Raw genomic sequence first — 19,541 nt, 5'->3', positions numbered from 1 at the left:
GCCTCTGACGTAGGAGACCTGGGTTCAAATCTCAGCTCTTCCTACTCAGTAAGCCAACACCTATTCAGTAAGAAGTTCTTTGGGCAAGACTCCCTAACACTGCTACTGCCTGCTAGTGGCTGCCTCGCAAGTGCTTTGAGTCCGACAGGAGAAAAGTGCTATACAAAAAAAACGGAAAAAAGGAATTATTACTGCAAACCTATCACTGTAGTTTTTTCACTCTTATTACATATACTGTAACAATTGCCTGCTTAAGACAATTGCGTTTGCTGCTACTTGAGGTTTATGCATTACCATGTTTTTAATTGATTTTATTGCATGTATTTTCTCTTGGTTTTTTTTGAGATGGCCCCATTTGCCTGTCTGTGATGCATTTGATACTATTCCCCAGTGTCACAGTAAATTTTGATAAAAAAGTACGCTTTTCATAGATTTGCATGTGTGGTGTGGTGTGGTGTGGTATACCCAGTTTTTTTTACAATTTCTGGATAGTCCGAGTACCCTGGTAACAGCTACGTTACAAAAGCAATGTTCACTTCCTAATCTTTCTTATTACTGCATATTTTTACAAATGGTGGTTTTTAATTTCTAAGGAATAATTGCAAATGCACAGCTTGGCTCTTGTAGCATTCTCTAGATGGGATGTGAGAATTTGGCTTCCAATGGTATCTATTGTACATGTTTGGTAATGCTGGTACTATCTAAATTAGAGGATGATTTGTATTGGCTAGTATTAGTGGTATACCAAGTGCTTCCCTTTTATGTAGTCTGATCTGTAATGTTGATACACAGTGCCACCTAGTGTCACGTTTGTAGATGTCATTGTCTGGAATTACCAAAGGAAATTGTTAAAGAGAACCCGAGGTGTGTTTAAAGAATGTTATCTGCATACAGAGGCTGGATCTGCCTATACAGCCCAGCCTCTGTTGCTATCCCAAACCCCACTAAGGTCCCCCTGCACTCTGCAATCCCTCATAAATCACAGCCATGCTGTGAGGCTGTGTTTACATCTGTAGTGTCAGTCTCAGCTGCTCCCCCACCTCCTGCATAGCTCCGGTTCCTGCCCCCATCCCTTCCCTCCAATCAGCAGGGAGGGAAGGGATGCAGGCGGGGACTGGAGTTCTGCAGGAGGCGGGGAGAGCAGCAGACTGACACTATAGAGATAAACACAGCCAGCTCTGACAAGCTGTTTGTCAGCAGCGTGGCTGTGATTTATGAGGGATTGCAGAGTGCAGGGGGACCTTAGGGAGGTTTGGGATAGCAACAGAGGCTGGGCTGTATAGGCAGATCCAGCATCTGTATGCAGATAATATTCTTCAAACCCACCTCGGGTTCTCTTTAAAACACAAGTAAAATGGATCTGCCATTAAATAATTTCTATCATATGTAGAATCAAAGTATCGCTATCTGATTATTTACATAAGCAATTAATCTTGTGAATGAATTGCATCTAATTATTCACAAGGCTTTATCTCTCATCTCCATTAATATGTGATATATACAGAACTTCTGCCTAGTATTTGATTGTATATTAGCAAAGTATTTGCTGCACATGTTCTTAGACAGCCAGATTGCTCTATTAAGGAAGTTGAAGGGGTTCAGTATGGTCCATTTTTCTATCTAGAGCCTTTGTGGCTGAGTAAAGCCTGGTGTATGAGGGGTCATTAATAACTCTTTGATAGTGATGGCCCTTATAGACAAACCACTCATATATCTGTGTTGTGATATTGCAGTATAGCCCTGAACATTTTCATTACACAATCATGTGACATCAGCTCATCCTGACTATCATTATTACAATGTTGATATACCGTACCTACATCATTATAGAGAACAAATTGTATGCCAATGACATAGTACAGGACAGTGTGTATGTAAATATTTCTATATAATTGCACACACATGGGCAGAGGCCGAGATTTATGTTTGTTATGCATGTCTAGTAGTAAACCATTAGAGAATTAATGCTAACATTTGTATAGTGCTTTATTGCTGTCGGATTCAAAGCGCTTCTGAGCTGCAGTCACTACGGGCACACTCAATAGACCACCCTGCAGTATTAGAGAGTCTTGCCCATGGACTCCTTACTGAATAGGTACTGCCTTCAGCCAGGATTTGAAGATTACTGCACATCAAAGCAGGCTTTTGGATGCCATAGAACAAATGAAGGCAGGATACAGCATAACAGGAGGCTAATGCATTAAACAGCAATATTTCGGGAGGACGTCCTCCCTTTCTCAAGCCTGCTATGCCTCTGACACAGTAATGAAACATCTACCTTTATATAGTAGCAGTGACGCTAGGTCGGCTCTTTGTAATCAGCACTGCAGCTACTGCAGATTCTTATCAATGTAGGACTATACCGATCTGTCATTCTGGCTGTAGTGAGTTAATTGCCCAGCAGCATAGGTAGGAGGATGGCTGGGCTAGTTGATCTGTGCTGACAGGAAACTGGTGGCCCCTCCCAACTTCTCCCCAACTATCTTAAAGTAAACCTCCAGACTAAAAATCTACTCAGCAGAATTGAAAAGGCTTGGTGTTTCACAGCATCAGAACTTTGTTTTTCATACCAAAGCATCATTTTTAGCTGCATTTTTAGCTAAGCTCCACCCATCACAGAAAACTGCCCGGACTTTTTTTCCCTGATGCTGTGCAAAGCATGATGGGATTTCCTATGTTGTTGTTCATGTTGCCTAGCAACTGGGAGGGATGATCAGGACACAGGACAGTTGAAACTGTGTCTCATGCTCCCTGTCACCTCCTTTCAACCAAAAAGATGGCTGCCCTCATGAAATCTAGCATTTGCCTGTTCTTTTAAAACAGAGTGGGTAACAGATTATATTACCTATCTATTTTAATTAACATAACTAATTTAACTTAATGACAGAATGTTTGTTTAGGCTGAAGTTCCTCTTTAAAGAGACTCCGTAACAAAAATTGCATCCTGTTTTTTATCATCCTACAAGTTCAAAAAGCTATTCTAATGTGTTCTGGCTTACTGCAGCACTTTATACTATCACTGTCTCTGTAATAAATCAATGTATCTTTCCCCTGTCAGACTTGTCGGCCTGTGTCTGAAAGGCTGCCAAGTTCTTCAGTGTTGTGGTTCTGCTATGAACTCCCCCTTCCAGGCCCCTCTATGCACACTGCCTGTGTGTTATTTAGGATTAGAGCAGCTTCTCTCTTCTCTCTTATCTTTTACAAGCTGGATAAATCATCCTCTGAGCTGGCTGGGCTTTCACATACTGAAGAATTACAGACAAGGGCAAAGCTGTTTGCAGGAAGAAACAAGCAGCCTGAAACTTCAATGCATGAGAACAGGGGGAAAGAAACACACAAATGATCTCTTGAGATTCAAAAGAAAGGCTGTATACAGCCTGCTTGTGTATGGATGTATTTTCTATGTGTGGACATACTGTACATCAACCTACTTCCTGTTTTGGTGGCCATTTTGTTTGTTTATAAACAAACTTTTTAAAACTGTTTTTAACCACTTTTAATGCGGCGAGGAGCGGCGAAATTGTGTCAGAGGGTAATAGGAGATGTCCCCTAACGCACTGGTATGTTTACTTTTGTGCGATTTTAACAATACAGATTCTCTTTAAGTGTATGATGATGGAATTGGGGCATGGTTTGGATACTTTTCTATCAGTATAATTGAACTGTTGTTTTAACAGGAAATTAAACTACAAAAACTCACCACCCAGGTATGCAGAAGTCGTTGTCCTAGTGTGCGGCACATAAGAGAACAGCCTGGCATGCTAAAATGTTCTGCCAGGATGTGAGAGCACATAGAGTGATGCAGGGCTGTTTTTAGGCATAGGCATACAAGGTAGATGTATGGGGCAACAACTGTCATAGGGGGACACAGAGCTAGTCTTAGCACACTGTACTTTGTGGATTCTCATAGCCAACTGCAAGTTCTATTAAGAACATGATGGATGATAATTTTAACACCTACATGGGCACTGCTCTGTCGGATGTTGCAACACTGATCAGAATTCCAGGACTGTATCCTAGCCCGTAAGGACCATTACTGTACATAAACAGCATGTTTATATAAGGATACAGACACCTCAAAACCATTATTGGAAAGGTTTTTTTACATGGGTGCAGTGAGATGTACCGTATATGGCATTGTAATAATTTGTTTATCCTTTACAAACGTATTTAAAAAAAAAACAGCATTGTTTCCATGTAAACTGTACATTTTTTTTTTATTGGTGCCCATAACACTAATTTGATGTAGGTTATGATCTTCCTATTCATGAGATTGGGTTAGGGAGACAAAAGGTGCCTTGCCTGGGGCACCAAACTGGGCAGAAACAGCCAAGCAAGTGACTAGAGAGAGTGAGTGCGGAGAGTACGGCAGTTTCTGCAGCAACGCCAGTGAAGTAGTAGAGCTTCGCCCAGTCTCAAAACTCTTCACCTCACGCCAGAATGTACAAGAACACACACGTGGCTCGTCACACTCACCCTGCTATTCTCAAAAATAGGAAGGAGTGATTAGAGAATTTAACATACATGCCCTCTTGTCCATAGTGGTGAAGGGAGAGGGTGACTTTCCCGTACACAAGTTTTCCTCACAGAACAGCAAGAAGCTGGGCCTCTCTCATCCACAAAACATTGAAGCTCCATCTGGAATCCTTCACTTGATGTCTTTCTTGTAGTTTTGGAGGGATTATATATACGCATGAGAGAGGTTTTGGGAAGGTAAAAGTCCTTCCTAGGAATGGAGGAAGGGATAAAAAATACATCTTTTTGGAGATGGGTCTAAAACCTAGTTCTCCAGTGCAATGGTTTTGGCTACCAATGTAAATTCTCACATCTTGCGTTTGTAACCAATGGCACCTCTCTGTATATGACCAGCCTTAGCCAAAATGAGTGTGAAATTGAAGTTGACGCTTGGAGTCTATAAGGTAACCAAGATCTGCTGCATTTTGTAAACCTTCCATTCCCCTTAATCCAGTATCAGCCATAACCGGCTTTTCTTCCATTCAGCATGTAAGCCGTAAAGTTGTAGGCAGTGCTGGTCAGCTGTAGTCTGCTGTGTCACACACTGCTGGAGGTTAATAAATACGCAACCACCATTCCGTTATTCGGAGCCGCAGAAACAAACACTGGCAGTGCAGATTGATTTTCTTCTTTCTGTATACAGCAGCGGTGCGGCTTAATTTTAAGAATGTATGAAAGACATGGTTTTATATTCCCAGAAACGGAATCCAATTTTAGATAATCCATAGGACAAAGCAGCTGCACCGTGTGCGTCAGGCTTTGTATTGATAAGCATGTCTAGAATACGTTATTTTCGGCTTGCATAATAGGCAGCAATAGCCAGGCTTTAAAGGGAAAAAGCACAATATATTGTATCCTATTCAGGACCTCTCTGATACAGCTAAACTACAACTCCCAACAGATAACCTCTCCCCTCTTCCCCAGTCACACTATATATATATATATATATATATATATATATATATATATATATATATATATATATATATATATATATATATATATATATATATATATATATATATATATATATATATATTACCTGTAACTTGGTGTAATAGTGTATTGGAAAGCTAGCCATGTTTTCATCTTCTTAGTTTAGTTGGATAGCCAATTTCACCAAGTATTGCTTATTAGTAGGAGGGCTTTACTGTCTCTTTTATCCCCCTGTACATTCCTAGCTGTTTGGGTCTCCCCGAGCTGCTTGGTTTCTGTTGGATAGCCTGGGAAACTGTTAAAAATAGTTTACATTTTGCCTAGCTAGTAGGGATAGCCAAATGCAAATTATTTTGAGTTGATGTAAAAAAAATGTCATGATAATTTATGCAGCTTGGAAATGAACCAATCAAATGTAGCAGTGCACAGGAATCCTTTTTGTCTTGCACCAGTCATCATCCCTTTGCCCCCCTCCATAGCAACAGAATGCATTGTTAGCGAAGCGTCTGTACAGCATCAGTCCCCGAATTGTCAACCCAGTGATCGTTTCCCGATCCTATTGAGCAACAATTATTGTGTGTGTGTACTTGGCTTTAGGGCAGCGAAACAGCAAGAGTGCTAGCCACCATGCCACATCAAAGGGGAGTACTCTGATTTGGCTGCATTTAACCATTTACTGACATCCTAACGTATTAAAACGTCATTCTTACCGCTATTGGGCAGCACGGTGGCGTAGTGGTTAGCTCTCTCGCCTTGCAGCGCTGGGTCCCTGGTTCGAATCCCAGCCAGGGCACTATCTGCAAAGAGTTTGTATGTTCTCTCCGTGTCTAAGTGGGGTTCCTCCGGGCACTCCGGTTTCCTCCCACATTCCAAAAACATACAGATAAGTTAATTGGCTCCCCCTAAAAAAAAATTGGCCCTAGACTACAGTACTTACACTATATAATATAGACATATGGCAATGGTAGGGATTAGATTGTGAGCTCCTTTGAGGGACAGTTAGTGACAATATATATATATATACACACACTGTACAGCGCTGCGTAATATGTCGGCGCTATATAAATACTAAATAATAATAATAATAATATTAACAGCAACATGACGTTTTAATACGTCGCGCGTTCCCGCCGCTCCTACCGCCGTGTGTGCGCCGCTACCGCCGCTGTTTTCGTTGGGCTTCCGTGCTGGGTGATTGGGGAAGAAGACCGAACGGTCCTCTACCCAATCGCAGTGCCTGCGATTACATAGGGGCTTGTAATTATGGCCAGAATAAAAAAAAAAAACAGAAAAATAACACTTATATTTCAAAATAATATACTGTCGCCATACATTGTGATAGGGACATAATTTAAACGGTTTATAAATCAGGACAACTGGGCAAATAAAACGTGTTTGTTTTATCCACAGGAGACTGTTTAATTTTAAAACTATAATGGTCGAAAACTGAGAAATAATGATTTTTTTTCTTTTTTTTTTCTGTTTTTCTCATTAAAACGCATTTAGAATAAAAAAAATTCTTAGCAAAGTGTACTATCCACAGAAAGCCTAATTGGTGGCGAAAAAAACGAGGTATACATCATTTTCTTGTGATAAGTAGTTATAAAGGGAATTAGGGAATAAAAGGGAGGAGCACTGACAACTGAAAATTGCTCTGGTCCGTTAGGATAAAAACCCTTGGGGGTGAACTGGTTAAAGTGGACCCAAATAAAAAATACAAGATTTCAGAAATAAAATCTATTTTCTAAATTATAATAATAAATAGCAGCCTTTTTTCAGCTGCATGATGACAAATATAAAATATTTTACATTGATTGGAGGAACCCCTCCCTTCCTTTCAAATTGCCGGGATTTTTCCGGCAAACTGGTGGAGTAGATGGTGTCCGGCAATGGAGGAATTGCTAATGGCTGCCCCCAGCATAACCCTAGCTATGAAAAGAGAAGGGTGAAAAGCATGCACTGAAATGCTCATAGGTTTGAAGGAGTGTTTATTTATTGTTGTATGTGTCAGAGTGCAACTAAATATTTTTAATTAAAAAAATGTTTGGTTTGGGTCCGCTTTAATATGTTAATTGTATAAATAATGACAAAGTACTCTATTCCTTTCTTTAAGAATGACAAATTAAATGTTAATAATCTGACTGGGTATTTCATATGAAAAATTCTCTTCATATAGCTTCAGTTCCAGTGTGTTACAGAAGTAAGTGAGGTTGTTAAAGTGGATCCGAGATGAACTTTTACTCCTTGCATAATTGTGTTCCTTACATATAGTTTATAGGGCATTCCTCAAGCCAAATACTTGTTTTGTTTTGTTTTAACCACTTCACAGCTCCAGTACAGTATATCTACTCCCCTGCAGACTTCATCTAACCGCCCAGGGGAGTAAATATACGTACTCCCGCTGCTACCACTGCTGTAAGCGCTCCCGCTTATTTGTGCGCTCGTTCATGTTGCCATCTGCCCGCCAGGAGATCAATGAATGGGAAAGCAATTCCTAATCATTGATCTAAGTCCCCGTAGCAATTATCGGCGCCTTTTATGAGAAGCTGCACGATCATTCTAATAAATAAAAGTTTCCCATCTTCAGTACACTTCCTGTAAGCATACATATTTCGCTTACAGGACATATAACAAAAAAAAAGACTGAGGCCATCTTGTGGCCAAATAGTAAAACTACATCTAAAAGTACTTTTTTTAAATGCAAAGACCTGTTTTTACATTTTAAATTAACCCCTTACCTCCCACACTCCCCAATAGTTACCAACATTATTTTTTTTTGTAAAAAAATACAATGAAATAAATTTACAATTATAAAAAATGCATTAATAGTTTTCTTAGGGACTAAACTTTTTTAATATGTATGTCAAGACGGTATAATACTGTTACTTTATAAATTATGGGCTTTTTATTAGTGATGGATGCAAAACTGAAAAAAATGCATCTTTATTTCCTAATAAAATATTGGCGCCAGACATTGTGATAGGGACATAATTTAAATGGTGTAATAACCGGTACAAATGGGCACATTAATTACGTGGATTTTAATTATGGTAGCATGCATTATTTAAAAATTATAATGGCCGAAAACTGAAAAATAAGGATTTTTTTCCAATTTTTTTTCTTATTTTTCCATTAAAAAACATTTATAATAAAAACATTCTTGGCATAATGTACCACCCAAAGTAAGCCTAATAAGTGATAAAAAAACACATTTAACACATTTCATTCTGATAAGTAGAGATAAAGTTATTGGCAAATGAATGGAAGGAGCTGAAAGGTGAAAATTGCTTGGATGCTGAAGGGGTAAAACCCCTCAGTTGTGAAGTGGTTAATACTCGAATTCCCTATAAACTAAACATGCCACACCCACAGCTTCTCCAGAGTGCCTTGGCGCTTGCAATGGATTGTGGGATTTCAGTCTGGGCAGGTGAAAAAAGGTGTTACTAGCTATAGATTTCAGAGGCAGAGTTTTCACAATCTGAGAGCTGCAGTGCAGATACAGATCAGTTGCCTGTGTAATGGAGGAGATAAGAGTGGAGTTTCTACAGAATATGCAGATTAGCATGCCTAGATACAGATAAGCTTGCCTGTGTGTGTAATTGTGTAATAGTGACAAGCAGAAAACATGTCTGCTCCCATTGTATCACAGGAAAAAATATTAATATACTGTTGAAGCGGTTTGAAGATAGATTTGCTGTGTAAACTATCTACAATTTAGATAAGATATATAGACAAGTCACTTGTTATATTTAGTTTTTCATCTCGGATCCGCTTTAATTTAGGTTTCTAGTGGTGTGAATGTGGGCAGCAAAGCTTTTCAGAGTTTTTACAAAGGGGCTTTGGCAAAACTCTGATCTATAGCTCTCAATTACTGTCCTATTCTATTTCCTTTGGCACCTCTTGACTTTTCTTTAATTGTTACATGGCCATTGTTTGCGCCTGCACAGCATTGCAATGTAATGCTGGGAATACACGATGAGTTTTTTGGGAAGATTTACTGTCCGATCGTTTTTCCTAACAGTTTTCCAATCGTTTTTCTGTTTGATTTCTATTCACTTCTATAAGAAAATCGATCAGTAAAAAAATGATCACAATCAAATCAGACCAGTCGGAAATTATGTATCGAGCCATCTATCTGCTGAGAAAACTCATGGTGTATTCCAAGCTTAAAGTGGATCCGAGGTGAACTTTTACACATTGCATAATTGTGTTCCTTTCCTATTGTTTATAGGGCATTCTTCAAGCCAAATACTTTTTTGTTTTTGTTTTAATACTCGAATTCCCTATAAACTAAAAAAGCCACGCCCACGGTGTGGTGATATATTGAGGTGCTGATGATATTAGGGAATACAGGAACATATTTCTGTCATTTTTCTGTCTGCTATACCTCACATGTGTATTCTGCTTTGAAGCGATGGTCATCTGGCTGTACTACATTTGCATCTAAAGGGACTTCAGTGAATAGAGCTGGGGTGTTAGCCTCCAGCAAAGACATTGGTTAAGTAGACAATGGCAGAAGTGAAGGGTTTTGTTCTACCTAACTGGAGTGGAAGCTTGGAAGTCATTGACAACTGAAACATTTACCACTTCTGTTGATGAAGGCTGTGAAAGCATTGTGAAGAACTCTAGACTAGCCAGGAAGAGCCTCCTGTAAACACTATTTCGTTGTGAGGAAATTAAATTATTGGTGGAGGTGCAAACTATATCCTTATCTTTGATCAGCTAGGAAATACGGTCAACAATGGAGTTGAAAAGTCTCACTTCACAATCTTTTGATGCATAGACTTTTACCTGGAGAACTTGGATTAAGGAAGTCTTTTGTTGTGTGCGTGTGTGCTATAGTACATTTTTCACATGTGGATGTTAGATCTCTGGAAATCCAATTATGACTGAGGATGTAATTAAATCTAGTCCCCCCCCCCCCCCCCCGTCCACACAGGCTTACAGCCTCGAGGCGAATATTTCATTATAAAAACCAGGAGACAGATACCTCAAATCAGTCCCCTCCTGACGGCAGCTGCATCTGGACTCCTGGCCCAAGCTAGTGGACTCCTGGTCTAACCAGAATTGCGTCCGCCCACAAAAGTCCAAGGTTCTTCTATCTGGTTCCCTGTATTTTGGTAAGCAAATCGCTTTGTGTGCATCTTTGTAGACTCTTAATTTTGTAACTTTTTACTTTGTTTTTGTAATCTTTTGTATATATTCTGTTCTGCATTGTTCCACTTTTTTCCCTGGAATATTAAATTATTATTTAATAAGCTTGACTTCTGCTGCACTAAACTAACACTCATAGCCCAGAAGAGATTGAAGTCCAACTGTGTATAAATCCATGCCTAATTGTATGCTTGAGCAACACTACCATATGAAATTGTAATTGCATTGTGTGTGGGGGCGTTTGTCATACGTTGGCCTAAATCGCGCAGCTGACCCAACGTACGAAAACGCCAGTGCGAGTAGCTAACAGTATCGTTCGGAACAACTGTTAGTGGTTTTGCTTCACTACAGTGTAAGATTGCAACTGTGTGTGTGTGTGTGTGTGTGGGTGTGGGTGTGGGTGTGGGTGCGTGGCGTTCCCGTATTCGGCCTAAGCGCAAAGCTGACCCGAATACGAAAACGCGAATTGCACGCTGAGGACTCGACAGCAGAGTGGAAGTGTCTAGCAAACCGCTAGTGGTGGCAGTGAGAGGTGTTCTGAGGGGTCCCAGCCTTATTTTAGCTCGATTAGGGCTGCTCCCCGCTTGATCTGGTCAAACCCGCAGTCGGGAACCGTATACGCAGGCGTGCCGCGTAGCGGTTCCTGACACACAGGTTTTCAGAGAGCCTTGGCAGTAGCAAGGGCTCATGGAAGCTCAGTCTGGGCAGGAGGAGGGGGAGGTGATACTAGCCATTTATTTCAGAGGCAGAGGGGAGGAGGAGGGGGATTAGGCTGATGGCTCAAGATACAGATAAGCCTGTCTCTGTGTAATGTTTACAAACAACATGGCTGCTGTCATTGTATCACATGAATAAATAATCATATTCTATTAAAACTGTTTGCAGCTAGATTTGCTGTGTAAACCATCTAAACTTTAGATACGATATATAGACAAGTTACTTGTTATAGTTAGTTTTTCATCTCGGATCCGCTTTAAGATGTAGTTTCTCTTGTTCTATTGCCGTAACATTTTCATGACCTTGCTGTGGGCAAATAGTACAATTAAAGGATGGAAAATAAACAAACATGAGAACGAGTAAAAATAATATGAAAAACACTCATGAATTAAAATGACTGGACAATTTATTTTGTTTGTCTTTTTATATAACAGGGAAGGCTTAGAACCTCTTTTAGATTTTAAAGGGCTACTGTAATAGGTATATGGAGGCTGACATACTTAGTTCCTTTAACACAATACCAGTTGCCTGGCAGTCCTGCTCATATCTTTGGCTGCAGTAGTGTCTGAATCACACACCTGAAACAAGCATGCAGCTAATTCAGTGAGACTTCAGTCAGAAACATCTAATCTGAGTGCTTGTTCGGGGTCCATGGCTAATAGTATTAGAAGCAAAGGATCAGCAAGACAGCCAGGCAACTGGTATTTTTCAAAAGGAAATAAATATAGCAGCCTCTATATTCCTCTCACTTCAGGTTCCCTTAATTTCTGTCCATGTCGTTGCCGCCATTGTTTTTGTCTTCCTGTTCCAGTGGCTGAAGTCTTAAAGCGGTTTAAAACTCTGACAAAATTTTTAACAAAAATGTGTTTATCCTACTTTTTATAACCCATACAATTATCATATTTGCTTTTGTGCACAAGTATTATTATTCATTTAGACATTTTAACTTCCCAAAGTTCAGTTAACCTCCCTGGCGGTAAGCCCGTGCCGCGCAGGAGGATTTCTCAGGCCCTGCTGGGCGATTTGCATGATTTTTTTTTGCAACACGCAGCTAGCACTTTGCTAGCTGCGTGTGCATTCTGATTGCCGCCGCTACCCGCCGATTAGCCGCCGCCGCTCGCCACGCCGGGCCTCCCCAGACCCTGTGCGCTGCCTGGCCAATCAGTGCCAGGCAGCGCTGAGGGCTAGATCGGGACTCCCAATGACGTCGATGGCGTCGGTGACGTCATGCCGTCCGCCGCCATGGCGACGGGGGAAGCCCTCCAGGAAATCCCGTTCTTTGAACGGGATTTCCTGATCGGAGATCGCTGGAGGCGATCGAAGAGGGCGGGGGGATGCCGCTGCACAGCGGCTATCATGTAGCGAGCCCTGTGCTCGCTACATGATTTAAAAAAACAAAACACTGCTCTGCTGCCCCCTGGCGGATTTTAATAGACCGCCAGGGAGGTTAATTTAATTTTAAAGCTGCTGGTGCATTTTATTCATAACTGTTGTAATTCTGTTGTGAATGCAGCCACTAGTGATTTCTAGAAATGAAGATAAAAAGTAATCCACTGCGCGCTTCCACACCTAAGACCAGATCATATATATATAGTGTAATACTGTTTCAACTACTGTTATATGCAACATACATATCCACTGTGCACGTGAAAACTGAGTGTCCACTCGTGCTCCCACCACCTCTAGTAAAAGAGCGGCTCACCAGATTGTAGCCACCAGATCAGGGTGGGGTACTCGTTCAATATATGGTACATTAGGTGCATCAATGATCCATATGCAATTTTCCAAACGGTTAGTTTCTTTTATTCCTCAATAAAACACATAAAACTTTCATTGCGCAATATATAAAGAAAAATAAAACCACACTGCGCTCCTCGCGCCCTCCATACACTTACAAGCTCCCCTTAGGGGTCAGTAGCATGTCACAGCGGCAAGTCTGCTGGGCCTGGTGTGCCTCTCCGAGTCCGTGCGCGGCGTCCCGCTAGGTCCCCTCATGGCGTCCACCTCACCCGAACTTCCGCATACAGTGTCAGCGTCAGGCGTACTGGCTCCGCCCAATATTTTATTACCAGTGATTTCTGACCTGTGTTTCACCCTAGGACTCATCAGCTGAAGTCCTGCACAGCCAGAAAATGTTTACATAAATGTATCAAGTAAAGAATGTGTACACAAGATAAGCTTAACAGCAGTTCGGATGCGGGTTCCCCCTGCAGAAGAAAGAGTCAGCCCTGTGATGTAACCCTTTGAATGCTGTTTTACTAAAAAAAAAACATTGTGTTAGTATATTATATCCTGTAAATAATCTTTTAGAACAAAGAAGAAATTCTGAATTACATTCCGCTTTAAGAACAAGAAGTGAGGGAAATCTCAGCAGTGATACAAACAAAAATAAAACTTAGAGTAGTAAACAACTAGAATTGAATTCCAAGTTTTTATTTCTGTCTCTGACCCCTTCGGGAGATTACCGGTATTTCATGTTCTGGTTCACAGGCATTAGTCCTGTAAGAAGTACAGGAAGGGCCTGTTCACACTGCGGGAACACAGCATTTTCCAGAACGCCACCCCCCCCCCCCCCAAAAAAAAAGCGCAAAATCAGATGATAAAAGCATCCTATGTTAATGTTAATATAACTAAATATGCCTTGATAAGTTTGTAATACCAAGAAAAATCTAAAGAGATATGCTGTACTGTCCTCATTGCCTAACAGCTAATAGTGTTTTTTTTCTTCTTCCAGCACCCACTTTGTGCACTACTGAAAAATGAAGGACACTAGCAGTGCGGAGGATAGTGAAGAACTTTTCCTTGATATTAGCATTAATCCAGAAGGTGCAATCTTACCACTTCACACCTCTGTCACACTCTTCCTTATGTCTTACTGCAATATTAAAGCACTGAAAACATTTGTGGTAGTACCAGAAAACTGCACCAAAGAAACAGTGAACCCATTGATTTTACCCAATAATCTAGATGTTGTTGTTATTTCCAAACAAGACCTTCCACCCATTGTTCGTAGTTGTCGTCTGCCTGCCATTGTTGATGTATCTGGAATGTTCTGTAGAGCTGGACTGGCTGTAGTGCTCAGACACATCATACAGAAAACATACCAAGCAGATCCCTCCAGAAAGAACATCCTAGAGCTACTTGGTTTTAAAAAAACATGTTTAAAGGCCTGTGCTGAAGTAAGTTTGTTTTTATGTTGATGTCATTATCTGAAATGTGTAACCAGTCTTCTACAGTATAGAGGAGTCAGTAAGAAAGTATGTTTCTGGTATTCCAAAACATACAGTACTTTCAGGGCGCTTTCACACTGGGGTGTGCAGTAAATTTACCGCACCTCACCGCAACCTAATGGAAGTCTACTCATACTCTCCACGTTGTGGTACACTGCGCTGGAAGTGCCCTATCTAATGCTCGGACCTACCTATGTTACCGCGCGGCTCCTGCAGCGATCTGCATTGGACCAGAAGTCATGTAAGTTTATGGCAATGCAGGGTTTTCCAAAATGTTGACATTGCAACGCACGTGTGGACATTTATTTTTAAAATACACTTCTGCGCACTCCCGTATATTCAATTTTCAAAACTAAACCAGCATCACTTCCTGTTTGGATCCCAGCCAGAAGGGGATAACCACATACTAACGCTGTAATCCCCAAAGGGCTGTTTTGTGCTGTGCTCCCCCTGCTGCCGACAATTTTTAGTCTGAAGCCGACCTACACATTGAGGCCTTACACAAATGTTTCCATTGACTGCTGAGAGAAAGTGTGTGCAGAGACAGCTGGAGTCAGCAATCCTCACTCAGTCTTAGCATCTGAGCACTGATAATCCGATGCTAAGGCAGACTCATTGGCTGTCTGAAGTGAAGAGGATCATGGACTCCGGCACTCTGCAACCAATCACTCATCAACAGTCACTGGACAGGAAGGGGCTGGACATAAGAACTGTGTATGGCAGCAGGGAGGTAGTGAGTCCTACAAAGTGTCATGTCCCTCCTGCATCGTGCTTGCTGGTAAATATGCCACTGCGGTGTTAGTTTACAGACACTGCCACCTCCCCACTGATGCCCTCCTGCTCCTTCCTTGATCTAGTAGGAGCATCTCTAATCAAGCCAGGTAGCTGTCACAAATTTCCAGGAGGACCACCCAGCCACATGCTCCTGTAGAAAATGCTGAGCTGATGCTATATTTTTTAATCTCGTGCAGAGAATACAACAGCTTGTGGCCCAACAACCCTCAAGGGCCTGGGAGCTTCTCCAGTTTTTCATTTGTGGTACCACTCAGCTTTGTAATGTCCTAAACTCTGCTAAAGTGTTTGCCAAGTAACAAAAATATGCATGATGTCACACCTTGCAACGATTCCGCACTTAAGTTAAACCATTTGCAAAGAGAGTGCCAACAAATGTAACTCCTTTGCCTTTGAGTTAAACACTCCTGTCAGAATTAATTATTTGATTAAATTTGTGCTGATGGATCGTGACTTGGAAATGGTTACATTTCTGGTGCCAGACAGATCTGCAGCAAGCAGTTACACAGTTAAAAATACCTGCAGACATGTCGTAACAGACATCACTTGTGTTGGAAAAATAGTACCTTAATTAACCTCTAATTACGCCTCAAAAAGCTGTACCAGAGTGTTTGGAGATGTCATGAATTAATCTCCTTAAAATATCAACATTCCGAAAAAATATTTAGTCTCAGATTCTAGTGTTAGATTTCTGAAAATGTATCCTTTTCATAAAATGTTCATGACAGCAGTTTGTTATTGTATCTTATCGAGAGCCAAGACTGACTTGAAACTATCAGAATCATCTTTATAGCGATATGAATGCAGGTATGGTATCTTCACCATTATACTGCTGGATTTCAGCTTCTCCTGGATACCTATAGTCTAGACAAGACACCTGGGTCCATATGCAATTCATTGGGCTCAATTCACAAAGCGGTGATAACCCAGTTATCACGCCTAAAAGACTTTAGGCGTGATGACCATTGCACCACGCTGGTGAAAAGCCCCTTATCACGCCTAAACTCAGTTTAGTTTCGATAAGTTTAGATCGCGCGCAAAGTCCCGCGTGCAAAGCAGCACCATTAAACTCTATGCGACGTTTCGCGCGCACCAGACTTTGCTAGCGCAAAATTTTTGATCAGCTGTGCACTGCGGTGCTAACCCAGTTGGTGCTTTAGTTATCACGCCTAAACTTATCACGCCTAAACTCAGTTTAGGCGTGATAAGGGGCTTTTCACCAGCGTGCTAACAGCACACTGTTGTCAATCAAGCCCATTGAGTTGTCTCCTTGGAGATCATTTTTCATCTTATCTTTAAACTAGATTTTCAGCATTTTACAATTAAAAAAGTACCCATAGATGGTTAAAAATGACTATTACATTTTATTTTTAGCATTTTCTTGCTTGCAATTTAAAAATAAAAAAATCCACTTACCTGGGGCTTTCTCCAGCCCCTGCTAGCCATTCTGTGTCCTCACCGCAGCGCCGCTCACCGCTGGTGGTCCCGGGTCCCCTCCGGCACAGGATTCCTACTGCGCCTGCGCGAACTGATTTCAGAGTCGCTCTGACGTCATCTGGATCCAGATGACGTCAGCGCGACCAGTGAACCGCGGAAGCCAACCTGGCGAGGTCGGCTTCTCAACCGGAGGGGCCCGCGAGGCACCAGAGCTGCGGCGAGGGCACAGGACGGATGCCAGGGGCTAAAAGGAGCCCCAGGTAAGTGGATTTTTTATTTTTAAATACCTCGGACCTTCCCTTTGAGGCCCCTTTTACACGAGCAGTTGATAGGCAGTGAAAAGCCTGTTGAACGCTCACAACTGCTTGCTGTTGCCGGGTAACTGCTCTCTGCTGCCTGGTAAATGCTCACTGCTGCTTGGTTTTGTCAATAAAATGCCACCAGAATGCAAGAAAATACTCAAAATATTTTTTTTTGCCTTTTCATTTACTTTTGGGTACTTTTTTAGTTGAGAAGTACTGGAAAGTTATTTTAAATGGCAGATGAAAAATTATCTCCTAGGAGAAAACTCAGGTGAAAAAGTGAATTGCATATGGCCCCTAGTTTTCAATTCTTCCTCATCCGTTGTAAGGTTTAAAAGAACATTACATTTTTCCCTATTTTTCTAATCTGTGTTGAAGAAGTTAAAGCGGACCCAAACCAAACATTTTTTTTTTTTATTAAAAATATTTAGTTGCACCACTCTGACACATACAAAGATAAATAAACACTCCTTCAAGCCTATGAGCATTTCAGTGCATACTTTTCACAACTAGGATTATACTGGGGGCAGCCATTAGCAATTCCTCCATTGCCGGACACCATCTACTTCACCAGTTTGCCGGATTCTGTCCCAGCAATATGAAAGGAAGGGAGGGGTTCCTCCAATAAATGTAAAATATTTTATATTTCTCATCATGCAGCTGAAAAAAGGCTGCTATTTATTATTATAATTTAGAAAATAGATTTTATTTCTGAAATCTTGTATTTTTAACCTGGGTCCACTTTAAATGGAAATTCTGGTTAGTTGCTAAAGGGAACAGTGCTTTCTAGGGATGGTCAATGAGATGCAAATCATTTCGAGTTGATGCAGTATTATGCAAATTTTCAAGCTGCGTACATTTGCATAATCCTGTATCAACTCAGAATTATTTGCATCTCATTGACCATCCCTACTGTTTTCCTTCAGAAACTAGAATAGAAAAAGCTGTGTAGTTGCAACAAGGAATGCAGAGACAATCCTGCATCCACAGAATACAATGAACCTGTGAATAAAGAGAATATAACCTAGGTAACTAAAGGTGCATACACACATCAGACCATAGTCTTTGGAAAATGAAAGATCACAGACCAATCTTACCACCCTTCATGTAGTATGAGAGCCATACTCTACACAGTCTATTCTATGGAGCTGAACTCCCCATCAGACAGAAATCTTACCCCCTTCCATGTAGTATGAGAGCCACACCTACACAGTCTATTCTATGGAGCTGCACTCCACATCAGATAGAAATTTTTGCAAGATGCTGCACACACAGATGCTGTACAGACATTCAAAAGATCAGTATCTGCAAAAGATCGATTCCTGCAAAATGCATTCATAGTCTATGATATCTGCAGATCAGATACACACCTTGTTTAACTGACATTCATCTACAGATCAAACAATTATCTGCAGATCTGAAGATCCAACCTGGTGGATCTGATCTGCAGATAATTGTCCGTTAAACAAGGTGTGTATGAGGATCTGCAGATATTATAAACTATGAATGCATTTTGCAAGAACGGATCTTTTGCATGAACTGATCTTTTACAGATACTGAACTTTTGTGTCTGTACAGCATCTTTGTGTGCAGCATCTTGCAAAGATTTTTATCTGATGGGGAGTTCAGCTCCATAGAATAGACTGTGTAGGTATGGCTCTCATACTACATGGAAGGGGGTAAAATTGGTCTGTGATCTTTCATTTTCCAAAGACTATGGTCTGATGTGTGTATGCACCCTTAGTTTTGCTGACTTCAAGAACAAGTTTCTAAGCCATATACAGGGTACTTCAGTTGAGCTATCATATAAAGACAGGCTACTAGATACGCACTGACCCACAGGACAGGAAAAAAACATTTTAGACAGTTGTCAGAATCTTTTCACGAAAAAGGCTACAGAGTTGGAATCATTAACACCAGCATAAATGCAACATTTAGGTCCCAGGGGGAGAAATCGACAGCTTTTATCTCTAGAAATCTGTGTAGGATCAAATTGCTGGTTAAGTGGTTCGGGACTTAGCTGTTTTAACTACTTTAAAAATGATTTAAATGGTAATAATCAGGAGGATGCTTTTGAAGTACAGGTAGTCCCCGGTTAACGAACGAGATAGGGACTGTAGGTTCGTTCTTAACCTGAATCTGTTCTTAAGTCGGAACATTGTGCCATCTCTGCCCCCTGTGCGTCCAGTGTCCCCCTCTGTATCACCTCTGCCCTTTGTACCTGTTTATACAAGTTTAAAAGCCATTTTTTCTTTGATTTTTTTTTTAATTGATTTTCTCAAAAACTACAAGTCCAATTTGAAAAAAAATGTTTGACTTGTTGCCATGGAAACAGAGAATCTATGCCATTCGTATCTGTGGGTCATTCGTAAGCCGGGCGTTCGTAAGTCCGGGACTACCTGTACATACACAAGACGGGGCTTGGAGTTGGGTTTTTACTTTATCTCCGTCCTTCAAG

General features: G+C 41.0%; 1 protein-coding gene across 4 annotated transcripts in view; it reads left to right on the top strand.

Annotated features, from left to right (window-relative positions):
* Nucleotides 1-19,541, top strand: part of GSTCD (glutathione S-transferase C-terminal domain containing) — a 186,279-nt gene that overhangs the window by 29,315 nt on the left and 137,423 nt on the right. For all 4 annotated transcript variants that reach the window (XM_068231343.1, XM_068231352.1, XM_068231367.1 and 1 more), the window contains one exon: nucleotides 14,057-14,501. In XM_068231343.1, the coding sequence (XP_068087444.1) occupies nucleotides 14,082-14,501 (420 nt within the window). In that variant the 5' untranslated portion in view covers nucleotides 14,057-14,081. The remainder of the gene's footprint in view (nucleotides 1-14,056; nucleotides 14,502-19,541) is intronic.

Source organism: Hyperolius riggenbachi, chromosome 1 (assembly GCF_040937935.1).
Source record: "Hyperolius riggenbachi isolate aHypRig1 chromosome 1, aHypRig1.pri, whole genome shotgun sequence".
Taxonomy (NCBI): Eukaryota; Metazoa; Chordata; class Amphibia; order Anura; family Hyperoliidae; genus Hyperolius; species Hyperolius riggenbachi.
The sequence above is the reverse complement of the archived record's forward strand: the minus strand, read 5'-3'. Positions and strand labels throughout refer to the sequence as shown.